General features: G+C 34.8%; 1 protein-coding gene and 2 long non-coding RNA genes across 3 annotated transcripts; 1 reads left to right on the top strand and 2 right to left on the bottom strand.

The window, feature by feature from the left end:
- Positions 1–1,131: 1,131 nt before the first annotated feature.
- On the bottom strand, positions 1,132–3,295 carry LOC112007434 (uncharacterized). The gene is made up of 3 exons (XR_010628364.1): positions 2,881–3,295; positions 1,589–1,641; positions 1,132–1,405 (listed from the first exon to the last, which is right to left on the bottom strand). It is a non-coding gene; the product is annotated as an uncharacterized LOC112007434 (long non-coding RNA).
- Positions 3,296–12,361: 9,066 nt separating this feature from the next.
- On the top strand, positions 12,362–14,712 carry LOC111990649 (uncharacterized). The gene is made up of 2 exons (XM_024022436.2): positions 12,362–12,734; positions 13,654–14,712. Exons 1-2 carry the CDS (start codon positions 12,415–12,417, stop codon positions 14,507–14,509), a joined length of 1,176 nt encoding a protein of 391 aa, XP_023878204.1. The 5' UTR covers positions 12,362–12,414; the 3' UTR covers positions 14,510–14,712.
- A 3,090-nt stretch (positions 14,713–17,802) lies between these two features.
- LOC136066843 (uncharacterized) lies at positions 17,803–20,189 on the bottom strand. The gene is made up of 2 exons (XR_010628350.1): positions 19,878–20,189; positions 17,803–18,907 (listed from the first exon to the last, which is right to left on the bottom strand). It is a non-coding gene; the product is annotated as an uncharacterized LOC136066843 (long non-coding RNA).
- Between the last annotated feature and the right edge of the window lie 1,345 nt (positions 20,190–21,534).

The following is a 21,534-nucleotide window of genomic DNA, read 5'->3' as shown; positions in this document are numbered from 1 at the left end:
CTCTACTCCCCCTCCTTCTCCCCTCCATCCAAACGGACCATAAGTGAATCTTTCACCTTGCTGGGAGAGTGGCTTTTCCTTTTCTAGCTTTCTTTCTCTTAACTTTGTATTCATAATCAAGTGCAATTTGTATTAAGCAAAAAGCAAAACGTAAATGTCCCACAAGTGGTCAAATGCTAGAGTAGCTCTATATCCCTTATTAAGCAGAAAAAATTCCTTCAGCGTGGAAAGAATCCATAAAGTTACTCATTAACTCTTTTCTTTCCAAAGGTACTTTGCAAATGTGGTCTCTTCCAAGTCTTAACAACTTCAAGATGGTGACACGCCAGTGCACGCCGCTGTGTGAATGCTACCAATTTCCATACCAAACGCAACTAGAGGTAAATCAGATATAAGTTAGCGCTTGAATAATTGTAACTTTTGAGCCACTCTAGAAAGAGAATCCAAAAAAGACACTCAATAGTTCTCTCCTAAAGACACTCAACTGATTAGCTAGCCTAAGAGTTCGTTGTTAGCAGGCCTGGGGAGTACCATTAGTTGAAGTTTAGGTTCTTTTTTTAAAAAAAAAATCAGATTGAAGTTCGCTAATACCTATAGGAAGATGAAGAGAAAACATACTTTTATTAGCACATTATAATAATTTAATTGGCTACTTAAAAATAAGGTGATTAAATTAAATCAAAGAACTTTCAAGTTTCAACCACTTACCTCTCACTCTAATGAATGCAAGTAGCTCAGTTTTAAACCCGGTACCATTCAACAAAATCTAGACATTTCATCTAGGTAGAAAAACTTGAGGGCATATATCTTATATACGTGTTCAAAAGATAAGGCCACTTTCCAATCTGGTCTTCTTTTTTTGTTGGGGACCTAAAAAGGGGACAAGCAAAAAATATGATTAAATCCAAACACGGATTGGACCTAGTATTACCAAATTTGGTTTTTTGATATGAGATCTATCATCCATGTAAGATGAGGAAAAATGACTCTTAAAGTATAAAATAATTTTCTCCACCATAGTTATTCTAAAATTAGTACATGAATACTTGCCAAGCTTAATGAGTGGGCTTAAAGTAAGGACCTTTGCATATTTTAAAAGTAATTTCAAATAGCTTTTAGATATAGGTTCATCATAATATGTGAAGTAACTTGAAAGTTCAAGTTTCGTTATGTAAAAATTGTATGACAAATCAGAAAATCAAAGACCAATGCATATAACAGGACTTGTTCCACCCAAGTCTTTTATGACAAATCAGAAAACCAAAGACCAATGCATATAACAGGACTTGTTCCACCAAGTCTTTAAGAAGAACCCGGCATACTTGTCTTTATCCACGATTCCAAGTACCGCAGCTCTTTGTATAGTTAGACTTACTGATTTCATACACATATGTCATCGTGCAAACTGAACTCACATAGAGATTTAAGCAGTTAAAAACAAGCTAATGAGCTCTAGCTAAATAACACATCCTTCCCTTGTAAGAGTATGGTGGAAGGTGGGGTTGTAGCTTGTAGGTTCAAGACCCACAGTGTATGCATGTAACTCACCATATAAACCGAAAAAGAGAAAGAGGGAAGCATAACTTACAGCTGTCATAGGGAGCTCATGAACGTCAAACCATGAAGGCATCACAGCACCATCTACAAGGAGAAGCAAAGACAGAATGGCATTAAAATGAAGAAAATATTAAAACTATCTTCATCAGAATGAGTAAGTCTTTAACTTGTTATGCCGATGCTGATACATGCTCTGTAGCTTGATGTTACTCATTATTAACATACAAATCAAGGAAGCCACACCAAGAAAGTAATGCTCCCTATGATAAGGCCCAGAGATAATTGAAGAGAACTAATGAATAATGAAAAATCAACACTTAAATTGGACAGTAACAGCATAATTGGACATCCCAAAGACTTTAAATGATTATATAAATTTGTAGTGGTTAGAAATTACTCTGAATATATGGAACAATATCTTTTTTATTAGTATCATTTTAATTCATAGACCAAAGGGCATTTTCCAGGGATGACCTTATATCTGCTATTCTACTTTGATGTGAAAATTTTGCATTTACAAGCCATGCAGAAAACCTTGAACTCCCTGAATATGTCTTCTAGAAGAACCAATGAGGAAAAAACATAAAGGATACCCATGGACCAACAAATTCAACCCAGAATGATGAAACACAAACGAAAAAATTATACTTTTATGATAATGAAGCAAAATGTTTATCCCTCTAGTAATGAAACGGGAGCCAAAGACAGATCAATAATCCATGTTTTCACAAAGGAAAAAGGCCATAGCCAGAAAATAATTTATCGCCATTTACAACATGCAACATCAGAAGTTAATCAGGATTGAATATTTTAAGAGTACAATGACCATCAACAAACCAAATGAAAATGGCATCTATGTCTTTATTTCTTTTAATTTGAAGTTTTCAGCAAAAATTGTATGAATAGAAGAATTTACATGAACAAGTACCGCCAAGAATCATAATTCTGAAAGTCTAATTTATTGTGCCATTACATCAGTTTCTTTAGGGTGACTTCTTGCTACTCTATAAGCTATGAATCTCATGTCTTGAAAGTCAAGATGGTACATATCACAGTGCATTAGTGACTAAAAAAGAAATTATACTTTTTCATTTCAATTTGTTGTTATTAGCGTACCTTTATGCTCCCTTTACAGTATCCTTTGAATAATCCAAATAAAAAATTTGATTAAGTCAGAAACTATAATGGCCTCGAGACCCCTGGACTACAGTAGGATGATAGGTGCTCTAATTGATAGTCAAATATCTCTAATTTATTAGATATGTTAGAGTATTGTAATTTGAGAGATTGATGTACTGCTTCTCAAGTACACCGCTGGTATACCTGGAAATTCTCTTATCAAAAATGGCTAGGTAAATATCAGCACTTGCTAGGTTGTACTATCCAACTACAGGCAAGGCTGCACAGATTTGATCAAGGCGAGTCTACCACCTTGAGATAGTAGATTGGCTCTATAGCATTGAGGCCTTTAAACAATGTTTTTTGAACAAGGATTGATACAGATAAGAAAACGTGACAAAACCACCCTGAAAAAAAGAAAAAGAAAAAAAGTTCCACATATATGAATGACGATTAAAATCCAAATTTAAACTGAAACAAAGAACATTAAACTACCACATCGATAGATTTATAAAAATATCCCTCACCTAAAAAAAACAATAGAAAAAATTATACTAAACAAGAAAATACAACAAAGAACTATAGATAACAGGTTCTAAGTCGGATTAAAATTAAGGGAAAAACTTCTAACAGATGGATTTCTATTGGATGGCTCTGCATGTTGAACACGTTCGAACTGCACCGTTTAAAGTTGCAGAATATTACACTGTAACAGCCCTTCCTGACTGCAATGTCAGTACTGTAGAAGGCTGTGGGACAAGCACTCCATTCCACCACTCAGCTCACTGTTTTTCTCTCAATCCATTTTATTGTTTTTGTCTCCATCACCCAAAGTTGTATAAAATCAATATCCTTACAAACCGTCCCAAAGGTTCCCTTGGTACTCTACAAGTTTCATGTAACTAAAATAATTTATCTTGCACAAACTTTTAGGGATATCAAATATGGTCCAACTTTCCGTATCTTCATGAAACGTGAATATCTGGTTGTTAGTCATAAGCCAATAAAATGAACCACAAACAGACACAGCAGGCTCAAGTCTCCAGAACTCGTACTCGGGAAACCTTACCCTATCTTCTAATTTTTTCCATGCCCATGTTGCCGAGTCAAAAGTCTCACACCAAAGAGAATAGCATGAGTTGTCACTGATGCCTGAGAACTTGGGTTCTGAAAACCGAACAATTTTATAGGGCAATGGATTTGATCTAAGCACCACCATCGCACATCCTTTGACCATGTTTTAGGATTCGGTATCTGCTGCCATTGTTTTGTGCTGGGCTTACAAACAAAATACTCAGGTACTCCCAAAATTCTTGTTTCAGAACTCTTCACGCACAACAGAATACCTTGTTTAGTGGAGGCTTCGATTTGTACAGGACCGGGCAAGAAGTTAAGAGAGAGTTTAGAGTCACAATCCAAAGCATTGATGGAAACAAACTCGGAAACGGGTTTTCTTGCATAACCCCGAATGAAAAATCCAGAAATCGTTTTCGTTTTTTTAGAATTTTCTTGCTTGAAACTCGTATCATAAGTTAGCAAGTTCCAGGCTTTAGCCTGGAACCCCCCAATATCTTTTAAAGTTGACCGGCTCAAAATCTCAAACACTACATACGGCTCAAAATCTCAAATCTCAAATACTAAATTAAAGTTGACCGGCTCAAAATCTCAAACACTACATACGGCTCAAAATCTCAAATCTCAAATACTAAATTAAAGTTGACCGGCTCAAAATCTCAAACACTACATACGGCTCAAAATCTCAAATCTCAAATACTAAATTAAAGTTGACCGGCTCAAAATCTCAAACACTAAATCCGAGTAAGAGCAGTAGACTCCCCTTTTCTTCAGCAGTAAAAAATGTTTTTTGAACCAGGTAATCGTAGAAACACAATTTTAAAATGTCAACGTACGTAGAAGAAGGAGTAAAAGAAGAGGAAGCCATGTTCATTGTTTAGTTGGTGAAATGCAAAACTAAATTTGTAATCATTATATAGGTAGTTTGTGTTTGTTTAGTTGGTGAAATGTAAAACTAAATTTGTAATCATTATATAGGTAGTAATCATTATATAGGCAGTTTGTGTTTGTGTATTTGTATACTACTACTAAGGTTTTTTCCGAATTTGGTTCGAATTTTGAATTTATCAGTATACTACCACTTGAATTCCTCTTTGAGTCCAATCCATTATAAAATAAAAAAAAATAAAAAATAAAAACCAATAAATTTAACATTTACAAATTTCAATTTCAATGGGGTTGAGCATGCAATTGCAGAGTCATAATTCAAGTCAACAACTTTATTATCAAACCAATAAAAAAAACAAAGATTCAAACTTACTGTTACAAGTGACTGAATTGGAAGAAGCAAAAGGGAAAGACCAAGTTGTGTTTTTGAATTCTGGAGAAGTGAAAAGGGATTTGATGGGTTCATTGTGATGTAGGAGACACAAGAAGATTTTTATTTAGTATTATTTATGTTTGCAAGTCAATTGTATTTTTATATTTTAAGTCCTAGTAGTTTATTAGGCTATTAATATTTTAATTTGAAAGTAAGGTTATTTTCATAATAAGGCAATTAGGGTTTCCTAGCCAATTAGAACTAGGGTTTAGTAATCCTTTAAAAGCAACCTATTGTACTCCTTGAGGAGATAGTTGATATTTTGATGAATGAAAACAATGGCCGTTTGGTCTTTCTTTGGTCTGGTGCTGACTCCAGGTCTATCCTAGGTGTGACTCTTAGTGGTTTCCCCGCTTGGTGCCGATTCCAAGCAAGGCTATTAGGTGCTGACTCCTAGGTCATATCTTTTATTTTTCCATTATTTCAGTTTTGTTCTGGTTGTCTTGCGTCATATTTGGTATCAGAGCAAACACCGATCTGTTTAAGCATCACCGTAAGAAAGAGCTAGAAAATATCACCCAAAAAAAAAAAAAAATCCCTCACCATCGTGTTTGTCAAAGAAAGAAATAAAGTACTATTATAAATCTCAAATCCTAAATGTTTTTCTTTGCAAACTAATGGTTTCTCCCAATGGCTTTATTTGACTTTCATTTTCCATGCATTCTTGTATCTACTAATTTCTTCACAGCCCTATCTTAGCCTAAAGTGTTGCCTCAAATTCCAGTCAACTTCCTTGAATTGGCTAAAAGATTAAAGAGTTTATATTGGATGTTGGTATTAGGAGGAAGATACATGAGAACCCAAAACTTAGGTTTGGGGAATTTGAGACCAGTAAGATTATTAGAGCTGAGCTTGACTAGATGGGCATCCCTTACAAATACCCAGTTGCTTAAACTAGTGTTGGTGGATACATAGGGACTAGTTCACCTCCTTTTGTTGCAATTTGAGTGGATATTGGATGCTCTTGCTATGTAGGTTTGCTTCAATTCTGGGATTTTTTAGCTTAGCTTCTTGTGTTTGATTTTTTTTTTTTTTAATGGAACTATTATGTGAAAGATTGTGGGGAATCAGTTTGAGATGGAAGTTTTGGGGTTGAAGTTTTTCTTTTGAGTTTGTGATTGTGTGAGAAAATGCTTAATAAAATGTTATTTTTGTTTAATAACATTAACAATATGAGTCATATAATAGGAAAGAACAAAAAAATGTTCTTCCAAAACAAAATAATAATGAAATGAATAAAAATTAATTTAATTATCTTTTTTTTAAAGTTAGAAATTCAAAAAAAATTAAAAAATTTTATGTGATTTTTTTTTATTTAAATATTGACATAACATTTTTAAAATGCTAAATACAATTTTTTATTTTATTTTAATGGCCATGTTAGCATATAGTGTGGTAACAGTGCACTCTATCTGCCATGTAAACAATTTCCATTAGTGAGATGACGGTAAGGCCAAAACATAACGTATTTTTCATTTTAGGAATTAAAAGTGGTAAAATAGAAAAATAGGGATCAAAATGAAAATTAGTCCAAAATCTAGGGATCAAAAATTCATTTACGCCTTTTTTTTAATATCAATCTCAGCTATTGAGAGCAATCACACAATATGCAATACCTTGATCTCAATCCTTTTTGACTTATAAGGCTTTGGAAATTTGAGATTTTCAACTTATTGTATAATTGAGAGTAGTTTGAGTCTTATTGCTTGTCATGTTGCTTTTTTTTTTTTTTTTTTTTTTTAAATATCTATTTAAGTACAAGAACATCTGGTGGTTGGATAAGGTATTAAGAGCATTAGCATTGATGGTGCTAAAAAGTTAAATTGCTATTCTTAGCACCACAAACAACAAAATCATGCTACATCAATGGTGCCATAGTTAAAATTTTAACAACCTTGCTACAATAAACTATTGTCATTGGCAGTCTACTATAGCAACACAGGCCAAAAAAAAAAAGAGTTTGTTCTTCTCTCTCTTTTCTTTCATTAAAAAAATAGGGGTAATTACACATAACTCACATGTGGTTTGGGTGAAAATCACTTTACCTACCCGTGGTTTGAAAAATATTACTTAACCCACCTGTGATATGTTCAATTTGTTTTCCGTAACCCACCTCTGTTAAAATCAGGGTAAATAGGTATTTTTGCTCAAATTTTATGTCTCTCTCCTCTCAAAACAAAAAATAGAGCAAAAATGCAAGAGAAACAAAATCAAAAAGTGAAATTTGTCTCTCTCTCCCTTCACACAAATTTTGAACATGAAGAACATACCCAAAAAAATAAAAAAGCCTAAGCCCCATTGCCTCCCTCAATCCTTTGGCTAACTCCATCACAAACAGAAAAGGGTTAACTCCAATGTCTTTGCCAGATTTTGAAACAGATACAATAAGAAAAAACAAAAAATATATAATTGGCTAATTATATATTTTGAGGGACTCCACGGGACAAGTGGAGGTGATTGAGATTGGTAAACATGCTATCATGAGATGAATGGGTTTGCCCACCCGTGACCTTCAATCTTGGACCCGCTTCTCTCGTACCCATCAACCGTGTTGGGATGAGAGTGAGCAATTGTGATCAATCTAGAGCACATCAAGGCTATCATCACAGCCCAAGAGGTTCTCTTGCTTAATTCTCATGACCCATCTGTCACCCCTTTTGTTGAAGAATTTCAAAGAAGGATTTTGCGTCATCACCATGCCACCACTGCTCAGGTTTCATCAATTTTCTCTCTCTTTTTTCAATGTTTTGATTTTTGAGTAATGGGTTTTTTCATTTTTTGTTGTTTTGTTTCAATAATGAACCGCAATTTGTTGAATTATAAGAATATTATTTCCAATCCAATTAAACTTTTTTGGAATCCAAAGAGTACGTTTAAAAAAAAATTATTAGTTTTTTTGGTTGTAGTGCCATTGTTTTCCTTGTATTTATCAATTTGTTTTAAGTGTGTATGTTTGTGTATAGGAGGGCAATGGTGATGATTCAAACTGGTCAAATTTGTATGACTTGGGAGAGCCACAATCAAGAGCCAATAGTCTTGTAAATTTTTCTCAAGGGTTTCCACAGTTTCAGGATCGGAGATGAGGATGGCAAGGCAGAGGGGAAACAAGGCCTTGACAATCAAGATGGAATGAAAGTTCTTCCATTTGAGTTTGTTGCATTGGAAGCATGCCTTGAGGCTGCTTGCAGTTGCTTAGAAAATGAAGTAAACATCATTTCTTTCTAGTTTGTTAGTGTTTTATTCTCTTTTGATGTTGTTCAGTTCAGTTCAGTTATTGTTTACTATGTTCTCATTTCTTATTGTATCTGTTTCAAAATCAGGCAAAGACATTGGAGTCAAACCTTTTTCTGTTTGTTATGGAGTTAGTCAAAGGGTTGAGGGAGGCAATGGGGCTTAGGCTTTTTTATTTTTTGGTATGTTCTTCATGTTCAAATGTTGACTGACTGAGAGCGAGACAAATACCACTTTTTGATCTTGTTTCTCTTGCATTTTTGCTCTATTTTTTGTTTTAGGAGGAGAGAGACATAAAATTTGAGCAAAAATATCTATTTACCCCTAATTTTTAACAAAGTGGGTTATGGAAAACAAACGAACATACCACAAGTGGGTTAAGTGATACTTTTCAAACCATGGGTAGGCAAAGTGATTTTCGCCCAAACCACAGGTGGGTTATGTATAATTACCCCAAAAATATATATTTCTCACCTTCTTTCTCTCTCTCTACCTCTTTGGTCTTCTCTCTTTTTTCGGTTTGGGTTCGTGGGCGTAAGAACAAGCCTTTATTTGAACATCATCAATGAGTAGCCTATCATTGGGGAAGGGACAAGTACACCTGCTTCTTAGGCAAAAATGCACATGGCATAGGAGTCATGGGTGGGTTGTTGGGTTTGTGGTGTGCGTTGCTAGTTGTCAATGATGTGGGTTCTTGGTGGGTTCATCAGTGTTGGTGTGGGTTTGTGGTGGGTTGCTGAAATTGGTTTGGTGGTTGTGGTGGTGGTGCCATGGTGGCTGTGGGTTGAAGAGAGGAATTGAGAAGAAGAAGATAGAGTGACAGAGAAGAGAGAAGGCATGGATTTGGTGGCTTGAAGAACTATTGGCAGTGGTGGTATAATCAAAGATCATAATGGTACTGGGGTTGCATGTTTTGCAAAGCTATTAGCGTTGCCACTAGTGTTAAGGCCAAGCTATGAGGACTTCAAGATGGGCTCATAATATGTTCATCTCTTGGGATTCAATTAGTAGAGATAGAGTTGGATGCAAAAATTGTTGTGGAGTGGGTGTCGAGTCAAGCTCATTTGAATATTGCACATTCCTCTCTTATTGGGATTACAAAAGTTTGGTGAGTCAATTTCCAAGGTGCAAACCAATTATTGCTATAGAGAAGCCAACAATGTGCTAGTAGGCTTACCAAATATGGAGCTAAGCTAGAGCAAGATTTTATTATCTATGATTCTCTCATTCGGTGATCAATTTGTTGTTGTTTTATAATTTTACTGGCATGTGTTTTGAGAGGCTTATGCCTTACTCTGGGATTTTTTTTCCCTTAAGTAATAAGATCTTGACCCACTCTCTCTATCTCTCTATTTTGCTCAAAATCAAACCCAACTATCTCAAGCTCCTCCTCTCTCAGACTGGTCTCTCTCTCTCAAATCGGTAGGTCTCTCTCAATCAGTGATTGCTGGGTTTTGCTCTCAATGGGTTTTGGTGTTTTGGATTTGAGATGTTTTGGTGTTTGGGTGATGGTTGGGTTTTGGTCTCAATGAGGTTTGATGTTTGGTTGCTTAGAAATGTAAGAAAAGAAACAAAAATATTAATTTTTTAATTTTGTGATTGCCAAACATGTTATTTGAGGAAGAACATGAAGAAAATGTTCTTCCAACAAGATAATGAAAAGAAAAAAAAAAACCAAAAGTTTTACTTATTTATTTGTTTTTCTTAAAAAATAGTTTAGAATTTGTTTTTTAGCTTTTTTTTTTTAATTAAAATACTGACATGAAATTTTTAAAATGCTAAATACAATTTTCTTAATATTATTTTAATGGCCGCATCAACATTTAGTGTGCTAGTAGTGTAGTCCGTCTGCCACGTAAATAATTTCTGTTGGTAAGATGACGGTAAGAACAAAAATGGAACGCATTTTTCATTTTAGAAATTAAAATCGGTAAAAATGCAAAACTGACCCTCTAACTTTTACTCTTTTTCATTTCAGTCATCTAACTTTTAGTTTTATCAATTTAGTCCTCAACATTTCAATTTTTGTCAATGTAGGATTTCATAATAAAAAAGACATTTAAGGGGAACGATGTCGGCTCTCCTTTTCCGGCGACCTATAGCCTCCATTTTCACTATAATAGAAAAAAGAAGAAATTGGTTTCTACTTTGGTTTTGGATGGAGCTGATCTGATGCTTTTTGTTTTCAGCTGAGCTTTTGATTTCAGCTTTTAGAAATGAATCGTTGATAATATTTTTTCTGGTCATTTCTTGAAAACCAAAAAAGAGAGAAGGAAAATAGTTTGGCGGAGAAAGACAATGAAGACGCTAGCGAATGGTGCCGGAGCTGCCTTCGCCATGTTAGCATCCAATCCTACGAAGGTCATCTCTCTCTCTCTCTCTCTCTCTCTCTCTCTCTCTCTATCTTTCTCTCTAGCATTGAAAGAATTGGTGGACCGTGGATTATATAGTATTTAGTTTGTTTTTGTATGGACTATCTATGCTAAAAACAGTCTATTCATAAATTTTTTTTCTCTTTTTTGATTTTCTCGGGAAACAAACGGGAAGCTAGTAATACAGAGAGTTAATTAATAAATGATGAGTGCAAGGTTTTTTTTTTTTTTTTGAATTTTAATTTTGTTGGGTGGGTACTAACGAATGGGATTTGGGTGTGGAGTGATTCCTCAATTTTGATTTCAGGGGACGTCATTCCCCTTCAATGTTTTATTTATTTATTTATTTTAATTTTGAAATTAAGTTGGGTGGGTACTGACAAATGGGATTTGGGTGTGGAGTGATTCCTTAGTTTTGATTTCAGGGGACGTCGTTCCCTTTCAATTTTTATTTTTTATTATTTATTATTATTTTTAAAATTAAGTTGGGTCGGTACTAACAATGGAATTTGAGTGTGGAGTGATTCCTCAGTTTTGATTTCAAGGGACGTCGTTCCCCTTCAATGTTTTTTTTTTTTTTTTTTTTTATTTATTTTTTTTATTTAAATAATTTCAGAATTAAAAAAAAAAAGAAAAAAAGGCTTCATTTCAGTGACATTAACGGCAGCCCATAACTGGGGTTTAACGGAATCCTGCATCGAAAAAAATTGAAAGTTAGAGGACTGAATTGCCAAACTAAAAGTTAGAAAACTGAAATGAAAAAGAGTGAAAGTTAAAGGGCTAATTTTGCATTTTTGCTAATAAAAAAGTATGGGCCAAAATAGAAATGAGCCAAAATGAGAGAAATTATAAGATTCACATGGTAGACAAATGATGTGGTCTGCCATTCTACAAAAAAACTTCCACCTGTTTAAAATTGTTAGTTAGAAAAATTTTTTAAACAAAAATTAATTATTGATTTAACAATTTTAAACAAGTGAAATTTTTTAGTAGAATGATGGACTACATCATTTATCTACAAGAGAACTTTATAATTTCTCACAAAATGAAGGGACCATTTTTCAACATTGCAAGAACATGTTGCAACATTGCAAACAGTCAAAACACACTTTCACATTCAAACAGCCAGTTTTGAATTCCCAGAAAATGAAAAATGTGACTTGTCCACGTGGCAACCACCAATTGGAGAATCCCATTGCTTGAAATATTATTATGGATATTATTATTATTATTATTATACAACTTAAATTTAAGCCGGAAGATTTTCGCAATTCCCCAAAAATTTGCAAGGCAACTTCGAACTCCTTGCTATTACATATTCTGCGACGTGGCAATCTGGAGTACAGAGTTTCGTGTCAACTTTGGTTTTTGAACTCTTCATAATAATAATCATTTTTCTTAAGAAGAAGATCAGTAACCTTATCTCAAAATTTAAATTTTGCATTTTGTCAAAATGGTGGAGCCCACACATCAAATCAGACAGTTTGCTTAATTATGTTGCTACTGTTTCTCCAAAAAAAAAAAAAATTATGGCTGCTACCCGTGGCGTGATTTTCTCTCATACATTTCAATTTTCAAAGGAAATCTTCTTCCGCACGCCTCTCTTCCGTTAATAGTCTGATCCAATGATATCCATGACTTGTCTGACACGTTGTTTACTTTTCCCGTATAAATACGTGAAAGTTCATATAGCAAATGGTGTAAAAGTCAAAGAGCAGAAAATATCTTTGGAAAAAAAAAATGTATGTGACAAGGCCTCTTTCTATGTTCCAAAAGAATCCTTCGGCACTCTCATGGCCACCCCCTGAAGGTCCAAATTCTGGTATTTTGGTCATCAAAGATGAAGAAGCCGAGCAGTATACTTGTTTTGGATTGTGTAAGAGTCATGAGCTCAAGGACTTGCCTTTCCCTCAAAATAAGAACCTAAAGCTTCACTATTCATCAGGCAGTGGCGACAACACAGATGTTTCTTATTTTTACGCAAACTTAATCCCAGTTCTTAATCAGCCGTTGTCTTCCAATCGGTACTATGTCATAAAGAGACGCGGAAGCCATAAAGGGTATGCGTATATATATATATATATATTATATCAAGTTGAATTCAATTTCCAGTATTAATAATTTAATTATTAATTTTAGAACAGATATAATGTTTTCGTAGTATTGTTCTGTCTCGCTTTAATATTTGTAGTTTTCTTCTAGAAACTATTTTGTAATTAAAAAATAAACAGTGATATGAAATTTGCATGTTGCACCTTGCTTTAAATAGTTTGAGCTCATTAGCACCTTAATTGTCCCTTTTAATACACTGAATAATTAAATTTTATACATAAAGCATGAGCTTATGGATCAACTTGTACAGGACATTCAAATTAACACAGGATTTGGTGTGCATATTAATAATAATAATGAGAACATATAATCCAAAAATATCTATAAATTATTTAGATTTTAAGTTTTTCATATTTTAGAATTATACATAAAACATGAATTTATGGATCAGATAATAGATGATATTTAATTAACATGAAAGTAGGTGTGCATATTATTAAGAATGAGAAAATAGAATCCCGTGGTAGTATCTTTAAAATTTTAATTTAATAAGAAAGAATTATAGTAGGCGTAACTAATTATGATAGTTATTAATATATATTTATTATGATTGTGCTTGCATATGATATGATATGAAAAGGTTTAAATATATAATAAAATTTGAGCTCAATTAAATGAATATATATATATATATATATATTAAAATTATGATATGTAAAATTATGAGTATGAAGAGCTTATAGGACAAAATATTGTGAGAATTAAAAGCCAAACATTATCATGTGTGTGTGTATATATATATATATCATGCAAAGACATATGTACTTCAAAGGAAGAATTTGCTAAAGTGTTGGCTTATTGGCAATATAAGCGAATTTTATCAAAATATTAATGTTAATTTATCAACTTCAATTGGCCTTTTATCAGGGAAGCGTATCAAAATTCTAAGGAGGAGGATATGGGAAGTTGCTTTTGCTTCAAGTATGTTAGTGATGTAACACCAAAACCTTTGGATCCCAACGACATACACCAGCAATTTGAGATTCATCGGATCGAAAGAGGATGTCAAGGGGGTGGTTTTGTTGCCAAACCTATAACACCGGACGGGTTTCCTCCAAAGTTCCTTGGAAGAAAAGGGTGGGGAGTGCATACCTCAACTCCTAGCAATTTTCGATTAGATAATGCACTAGGCCTAGATAGTGCCCTCCGTGCTCGCCTTCCAGAATTCAACTTCCCCCTATCATGTACGAGTTCTCAACCAGTGGTTGTGGGAAAGTGGTATTCTCCTTTTATGTTTATTAAGGAAGGAACATTGAAAGACCAAATGAGTACATCAATGTATTACGAGCTGACGCTTGAGCGAAAGTGGGAACAAATATTTGCTCGTGAAAATAATGGGAGCCAAGGCAATGTTGTTGAGGTGGATGTTGTTCTTCCAAGAGAAGTGGTTTCAGTTGCTGGGAGGGAAGTTTTGGATGTAGAAGTGGTCAATGGAATAATGTGGTTCAAGGGTTGTAGTATAGAGGGACAAGAAAGAAGTGTGGGATTGAGCTTGGAAGTTTTTGAGAGAATGAAGTGGGAGCAGGAAAGAGTTGGATGGGTTGGGGGGAATGATAGACTAGTGAGCTTGAAAAGAGTAGAGGAATTTGGAGGGATGGGTAGGTGGGAGAAATTTGGTTGTTATATTTTGGCAGAGAGATTTGTGCTAAAGCGAATGGACGGAAGCCGGGTATTAACTTATGAATTCAACCACATTAACAAGATTCAAAGCAAATGGGAATGATTCTTCATATCTTATTAAATATTGTAAAATTCATTTAATTTTTGTGCGTGTGTGATACTGAAATTTTTTTTTTCCTAGAAAATTTCAACCTATTACGTCAGTGTGTGATACTGAATTTTGTGTCTGTACGATACTGATTTGTATACCTATTGTGTGTGTGTATGATACTGAATTGTATACATATTTTGCTTACTTCTCTTTTACATTATTTGATTTATTGTTTGTTGTTTAACCATCAAATTCTTTTTTTCCCATTGCTTTTAGATATATTCATATAAATTTTTTATTGAAACATGTGTTAAAAAAAAAAACAGGTGGAAAATGTGCTAAAAATATCATTTTGTTAGGAATGATTTATACAAATACGTACCCAAAAAAAAAAAATTTTGTCATTCTTTCGCTGTTTACATGCATGAGTATAGCTGTAAGGTTATGCTAATCATCCTAACCATCGGTTTAAACTAGTGTTCTCATTTTAATATACAACTAATTCTCAAAAAAAAAAAAAAAAAATATTTAATATTTAATATACAACTAGGCTGTATTACATGCAAAAACACCTTTGCTCAACTTTTATTTTAGTTCCTACGCTTTTAAACTTTTTGTTATTTTGCACCCTATCATTGTTTTACTTACTAAAACTACTATTTTTAAACTACGTACTAGTGTAGCCTATTAGCTATGTATGTATTTTCCGTCAAAGTGATGACGATAATAGCCAAAATGAAAGCTTAAAAAACTTAAGGACCAAATTGAAAACAATGCCAAATATATGGACAAAAAGGTATTTGGCCTACAAAGAAAATACTTTCCTTAGCAAATTGAGAAATTTTTTCATTAATGCTACTGCTTCATGTGTCGTCAGAAGAGCACCTGTGTCATTGACAAATACAATGCTACCACTTGTGTCATTGACGTCCCCCTACAACATCTCTTGAATCAGGTTGTATGTATAGACTCGGAACCTATGGCCCTTGCCCACCATAAAACAATTAACATCCTGACGGAAGGAGAACCATACCAAGTTATACAAGTTGTCTTTGGTTCATCCCCTTTAGCAATTTTCACTTGCCAATACCCTGATCTCAAGTCTAGCTTGGTGAAGTAAGTGACTTTGCACAATCTGTCAAACAGGTCTTGAATCAAAGGAACTAGATACTTGTTCTTGACCGTTACTTTGTTCAAGGCTCTATAATCCACACGCATATGCAGTGATCCATCTTGCTTCTTTTGGAACAGAACAGGGGGCACCGTAAAGGGTTTTGGAGGGCTGAATGTAGCCTACATCAAGCAATTCAGTCAATTGCTTCCTAATTTCAGCCAACTCCATAGGGTACATTCTGTATAGAGCCTTCGAATGAGACTTCGCACCAGGAACAAACTCAATCTTGTGATCAGCAACACGCCTTGGTAGAAGGGTCTTAGGCAATTTTGGAGGCATCACATCAACAAATTCCTCCAACAGTCGAGCAATAGAATCTGGAACTTCAACAAACTTGTCATGCTTGACTTCAATCATTGTAGCCAACTAAGTCACCTCCCCCTTCTTTAGCCCATGCTTAACTTGCATGGCTAACACCAATGGCCCTTTCCCCTTGCTAGTCTCGCTATTTCTTGTCACATGCCTAGCAAGAACATAACATCACTGCTTCTCATCGAAAATCAACATCACACCGATGAATTGCAGCAAGGCAGCCTTGGCAACTACAAAGAACTCATCACCTAGAATTACATCAAAATCATCCAACTTCATAATAAGGAAATTCACCTTTCCTATCCATTAGCCAATCTTAAACTTCACACCAAAAGCAATTTTAGAAACCGGTTTTGCTTCAGAGTTTACTGCCTTAATCTTACTTGGACACTTGCTTACTTTCAGACCAAGCCGTTAGACCATTGCTTCATCAACAAAATTGTGAGTAGCACCAGTATCAAGCATTGCTTCAGCCTTATTCGCATTCATATCTACCTACACATAGGACGGCTCCTTAGAATTTCCTCTTGCACTAAGGGCATTCAGCAATTGTAAGGGGTTCACCTTGCTGGAAACTTCTTTATTGGATTGTCTCCTTTCATCTTGAGCAACCATCACATTAAGCTTCTCACATTTAAGGCAGTCTCTTGCTTGATGAGGGCCGTTGCATATGAAGCAGCCTGCATTCAACTTGGGCTGTTCTTTGCTTTATTGAGAGGTAGAACTCTCTCCTTTGCTCTTATTACCCCAATTTTTCTTCTGCTTATTCTTGTTCTTCTTGCCATCTTTCTTCTGCTTGTCTTTGTCTTTGTCCTTGGGCTTACATTTTTCATCATCCCCACTGGGCTTATTGAACTTGTAGTCCACTAAGGCATCTGCAGCAGACATAGCAGAGGGCAGATCATGCATTGCCTGCCTCTTTAACTCCAACTGTGCCCAAGGTTGTAAGCCAGACATGAAATTGAATAGTTTGTCTTCCTCTGACATGTTCTTGATATCCAGCATCAAAGAACTGAACGTCTTGACATATTCTCACTGTACTAGTCTGTTTCAATTTCTTCAAGGAGTCTCATGCAACCCATGCAGTGTTGGTAGGCAAGAACTAGTCCTTTAACTCTTTCTTTAAGGCTTCCCATGAGTCAATCTTTCCTTTACCAGCATCTGCATCATCTTCCACATGGGTTCTCCACCATAACTTGGCATCCCTTGAAAGATACAGGCTAGTAATGGTTACCATCTCTTGATCCGACACCCTTGCAACCTTGAAGTACTTGTCCATGTCCCAAAAGAAATTCTCCAAATCCTTGGCACTTCTAGCACCATTAAAGGGTTTTGGTTTAGGCACCTTCACTTTAGTGGCCACTTGCCCCTTCCTAGGCAGGCCACACATTTCCCTTTTTAACAAGGCAATTTCTGTCTCAAGTTGGCTTTGGGTCTCTCTTGCTACACTGCCCTGGGCATCTAGTGTAGCAGCCAACTCTTCAACACGAATTAACACAACATCCCTCTGATCAGCAATCTGATTTCGTATCATAGAGGTTTCTGCATATAGTGCATCCAATCTGTCACACACAGAAAGTTGTTCTCCCTCTACAAGAACTCCAAGTATGTTTTCCAAGACAGTCACCCTCGCCTTGGTGTCAAAAGACATTGCAGCCTAGCTCTGATACCATTGTCACAGGGTCAATTTTTCACTCAAATTTTCTACCTGTGATGGCCCTAAGTCATTGACTTAGTCTTAGCCAACACCACACACTCACTGTAATAACACTTAGAACAGATTATATAGGGACGTTTTAAACACATAGCACACACAATATTTACAAGGAACCTACCCCCAACCTTTATTACTTAATCTCAAGTATAAATGAAACCCTTTTACAAGCCCTAGAGAATTACACAAAATGTTCTCAAGGCCAAATACACTACGCTGTTGACACCCCCAACAACCTGAGGGTTAAATACACAGAATTAACTACTATGGCAGTTACTACCTAGTAACAGCCTGGGTCTAGGAAAATTTGCCACTTGTGTTCTGACTTAAGACACCTTCAACTAATGCTATCTTGGCCTGTTCTCCACGTTTTCATCCTTTACACAGCAGGTCTGAACATCAGCAAATCTAGGGATTGCTTGGTAACTGCTTGATAACTGCCACTGCACATACTTCACATGCACAACCTATGTCTCAGTAGACTATAGGGCCTCTGCCTATCATCCAGCAGCCTACTCAACATGTTCCCACATGTTTTGGAGAGGCTTGATCAATGCTCAAGGCCTCTCATCAGCACTATAGCCCACACAGCATGCCCACATACAGCACACAAATAACTACCATTGGCCCACTAGCACTTGTCCATGCATTCAACCAGCCCCAATCAACCCAATGCCTTGCACACAGCATTTAATCATCACAGCATCCCAGCCTTGCCTTGCACTCAAGCCACCAAGCCCACACATACAGGGAACCAACAACCAAGCCACCAATGTCATGCACTATCACATAGGGTTAGCACCACCTGCTGCTACCCATCATCATAACCATCTTTGCCCACCATGGCTCTCCTTTGCCATGGCCTTGGGGCATCATGTGGAGCAAGGTGCCTCCACATTGTGCCCCTTATCACTACTCATCGATCCAACTCGAGTAGAGAAACTTGGCAGGTCCCCCTCAAAGAGCCCTTAAGAGCATCACTGGTCAGGCATGAGGAGCCATGAGTGTGTTGAGAAAATATGAAGCCAAGTGATTAGCCTAATGTTGCCCAAGCACTCTCGTTCCTCATGCCATCATCATGTGGAGGCACCTTGCTATGCCATGTACATTGTTGCCTAAGAAGTAAGGTGTAACTTGTCTCTTCCCCTATGATAGGTTGCTTATTGATGATGTTCAGATAAAGGCTTGTTCTTACGCCCACGAACCTAAACTGAAAAAAGAGAGAAGACCAAAGAGGTAGAGAGAGAGAGAAAGAAGGTGAGAAAATATATTTTTTTAATGAGAGAAAAGAGAGAGAAGAATAAACTTTTTTTTTTTTTTTTGCCTTTGTTGCTAAAGTAGATTGCCAATGACAGTAGTTTATTGTAGCAAGGTTGTTAAAATTTTTAACTATGGCACCATTGATGTAGCATGATTTTATTGCTTGTGGTGCTAAGAATAGCAATTTAACTTTTTAGGGTCATCAATGCTAAGAGCATCTCCAGCAGGGCTAGCTATCTATAAATTTTGGAGAGAAAAGCCACTGTTCACACCAAAAAAGACCTCCAATAGCCTCTCTATCTCTAATTTTTTTTTTTTTTTTAGATTTGCTACAGTAGCTCTCCAGGCCTGGAGAGCACTGTAGCAATCACTGTAGCTTATGCAAAGAATATTTCTCCTTAAAATAATACCGGTTGAATTAAAAAAATATTTTTTTTCTCTTTCCTTCCTTTCTCTTTCTTCTTCACTCCGTCTCTCTTCTTTATCTCAATGGCTACAAAATGCAAAATACAATCCAAACACGAAAATAATTTTTCTCATAATCCAAATGAAATTAGAAAAAAAAAAAAGAAAAAAAAAAGAAAAAAGAGAAAAGAGAGAGACCTGTTCATGAGCAAAAAAATTAATTCAATCTCAATAATCACAACCGATTAAAATATTTAATTTTCACTCAATAATCACAACAGTAACAACATAACTATTCTTGATCTTTTCTCTCAAACATCTCTAAACTCAATCTTAATTAAACATTCACAACAGCTACAAACGCAACAATCATTTCTTTTAAACATCTCTAAACTCAAGCATAATCAAAATACAAAATCAAAAAAACAATCTTAAAATTAATCAAATCATAACAATAAAAGCAAAAAAAAAAAAAAAAAAAAAAAAAAAAAAAAGAAAGACAAAAGCCATCTGACCCATAGTGGAGCAAAAAAGAGACAACGCCTGCCTGTGTCCTTTAATCAATGGTGGAGCGAGCAATTGCTTGTTCTTAATTTCTCTATTTCTTATCATTGTAGAGAGTGTACTAGAATCAAGTAGAAATAGAAAAAGTAAAAAAAAAAAAAAAAAAAAAAAAAAAAGAAAAAGAAAAAGGAGAGCTAGAGAAAGAATGAGAGAGCTGGAGAAAGTGAAAGTGTGATCCGAAATGTACTAGAAAAAGAAAAAGAAGGGTAGATAGAGATGAGAGTGGGATAGGTGTGTGGTGGAGAAAAAACCAAGAGAAAAAAAGAAAAAGAAAAAAAGAAACATATGGATGTAATTAAGTTTGGAAAATAATATAAAAAATAAGAAATGATAATTAAGAAATGCTACTACAATATTTTCACAATAAGTTTTAAGTAATAGATTGTTATTAGCTAATATTGGTGAGTAAAAAAGTAATTTCAATGGTGGGTTCAAATTAGAACTAGTAATAACTTTCCACATAAGATTTTGATGTGATTCTTGTGAAAGTATTGCGAAAAATATTGTAGATATAACATTTTTCATTGAAAAATATAATTGTTGGGAATGAATATAGGAAGAATAAATGATGATTAAAAAAAAGAATAAAGAATGAATGAAGAAATAATATTTAAATGAGATGGAGAAAAAGATAGAGAGCTTGTTGGAAAGTGTATTTGAAAAAGTAAGTAGGCAAGAACTATTCACTCTCCAAACAAGCAAAAATTGGCAAAAATTTGAAGAGGCTGTTGGAGATGCTCTAATCCTCTTAATACCTTATCCAACCACCAGATGTTCTTGTACTTAAATATATATTAAAAAAAAAAAGAAAAAAAAAAGCAACATGACAAGCAATAAGACTCAAACTACTCTCAATTATCCAATAAGCATATAGATTCTTGAAAATCTCAAATTTCCAAAGCCTTATAAGTCAAAAAGGATTGAGATCAAGGTATTGCATATTGTGCAATTGCTCTCAATAGCTGAGATTGATATTTAAAAAAAGGCGTAAATGAATTTTTGATCCCTAGATTTTGGACTCATTTTCATTGGTCCCTACTTTTCTATTTTACCGCTTTTTATTCCTAAAATGAAAAATACGTTATGTTTTGGCCCTTATCATTATCTCACTAATGAAAATTGCTTACGTGGCAGACAGAGTGCACTATTGCCACACTAAATGCTGACATGGCCATTAAAATAATAATAAAATTGTATTTAGCATTTTAAAAATGTTATGTCAGCATTTAAATAAATAAAAAATCACAAACTTTTTTTTAATTTTTTATTTTTTTTGAATTTCTAACTTAAAAAAAAAAGATAATTAAATTAATTTTTATTCCTTTCATTATTATTTTGTTTTGGAAGAACATTCTTTTTGTTCTTTCCTCTTATATGACTCATATTGTTAATGTTATTAAACAAAAATAACATTTTATTAAGCATTTTCTCACACATTCACAAACTCAAAAGAAAAACTTCAACCCCAAAACTTCCATCTCAAATCGATTCCCCATAATCTTTCACATAATAGTTCCATTAAAAAAAAAAAAGAAAAAAAGCAAACACAAGAAGCTAAGCTAAAAAATCCTAGAATTGAAGCAAACCTGCATAGCAAGAGCATCCAAT

Source organism: Quercus suber, unplaced genomic scaffold (genome assembly GCF_002906115.3).
Source record: "Quercus suber isolate HL8 unplaced genomic scaffold, Cork oak 2.0 scaffold_49, whole genome shotgun sequence".
Classification (NCBI taxonomy): domain Eukaryota; kingdom Viridiplantae; phylum Streptophyta; class Magnoliopsida; order Fagales; family Fagaceae; genus Quercus; species Quercus suber.
The sequence above is the reverse complement of the archived record's forward strand: the minus strand, read 5'-3'. Positions and strand labels throughout refer to the sequence as shown.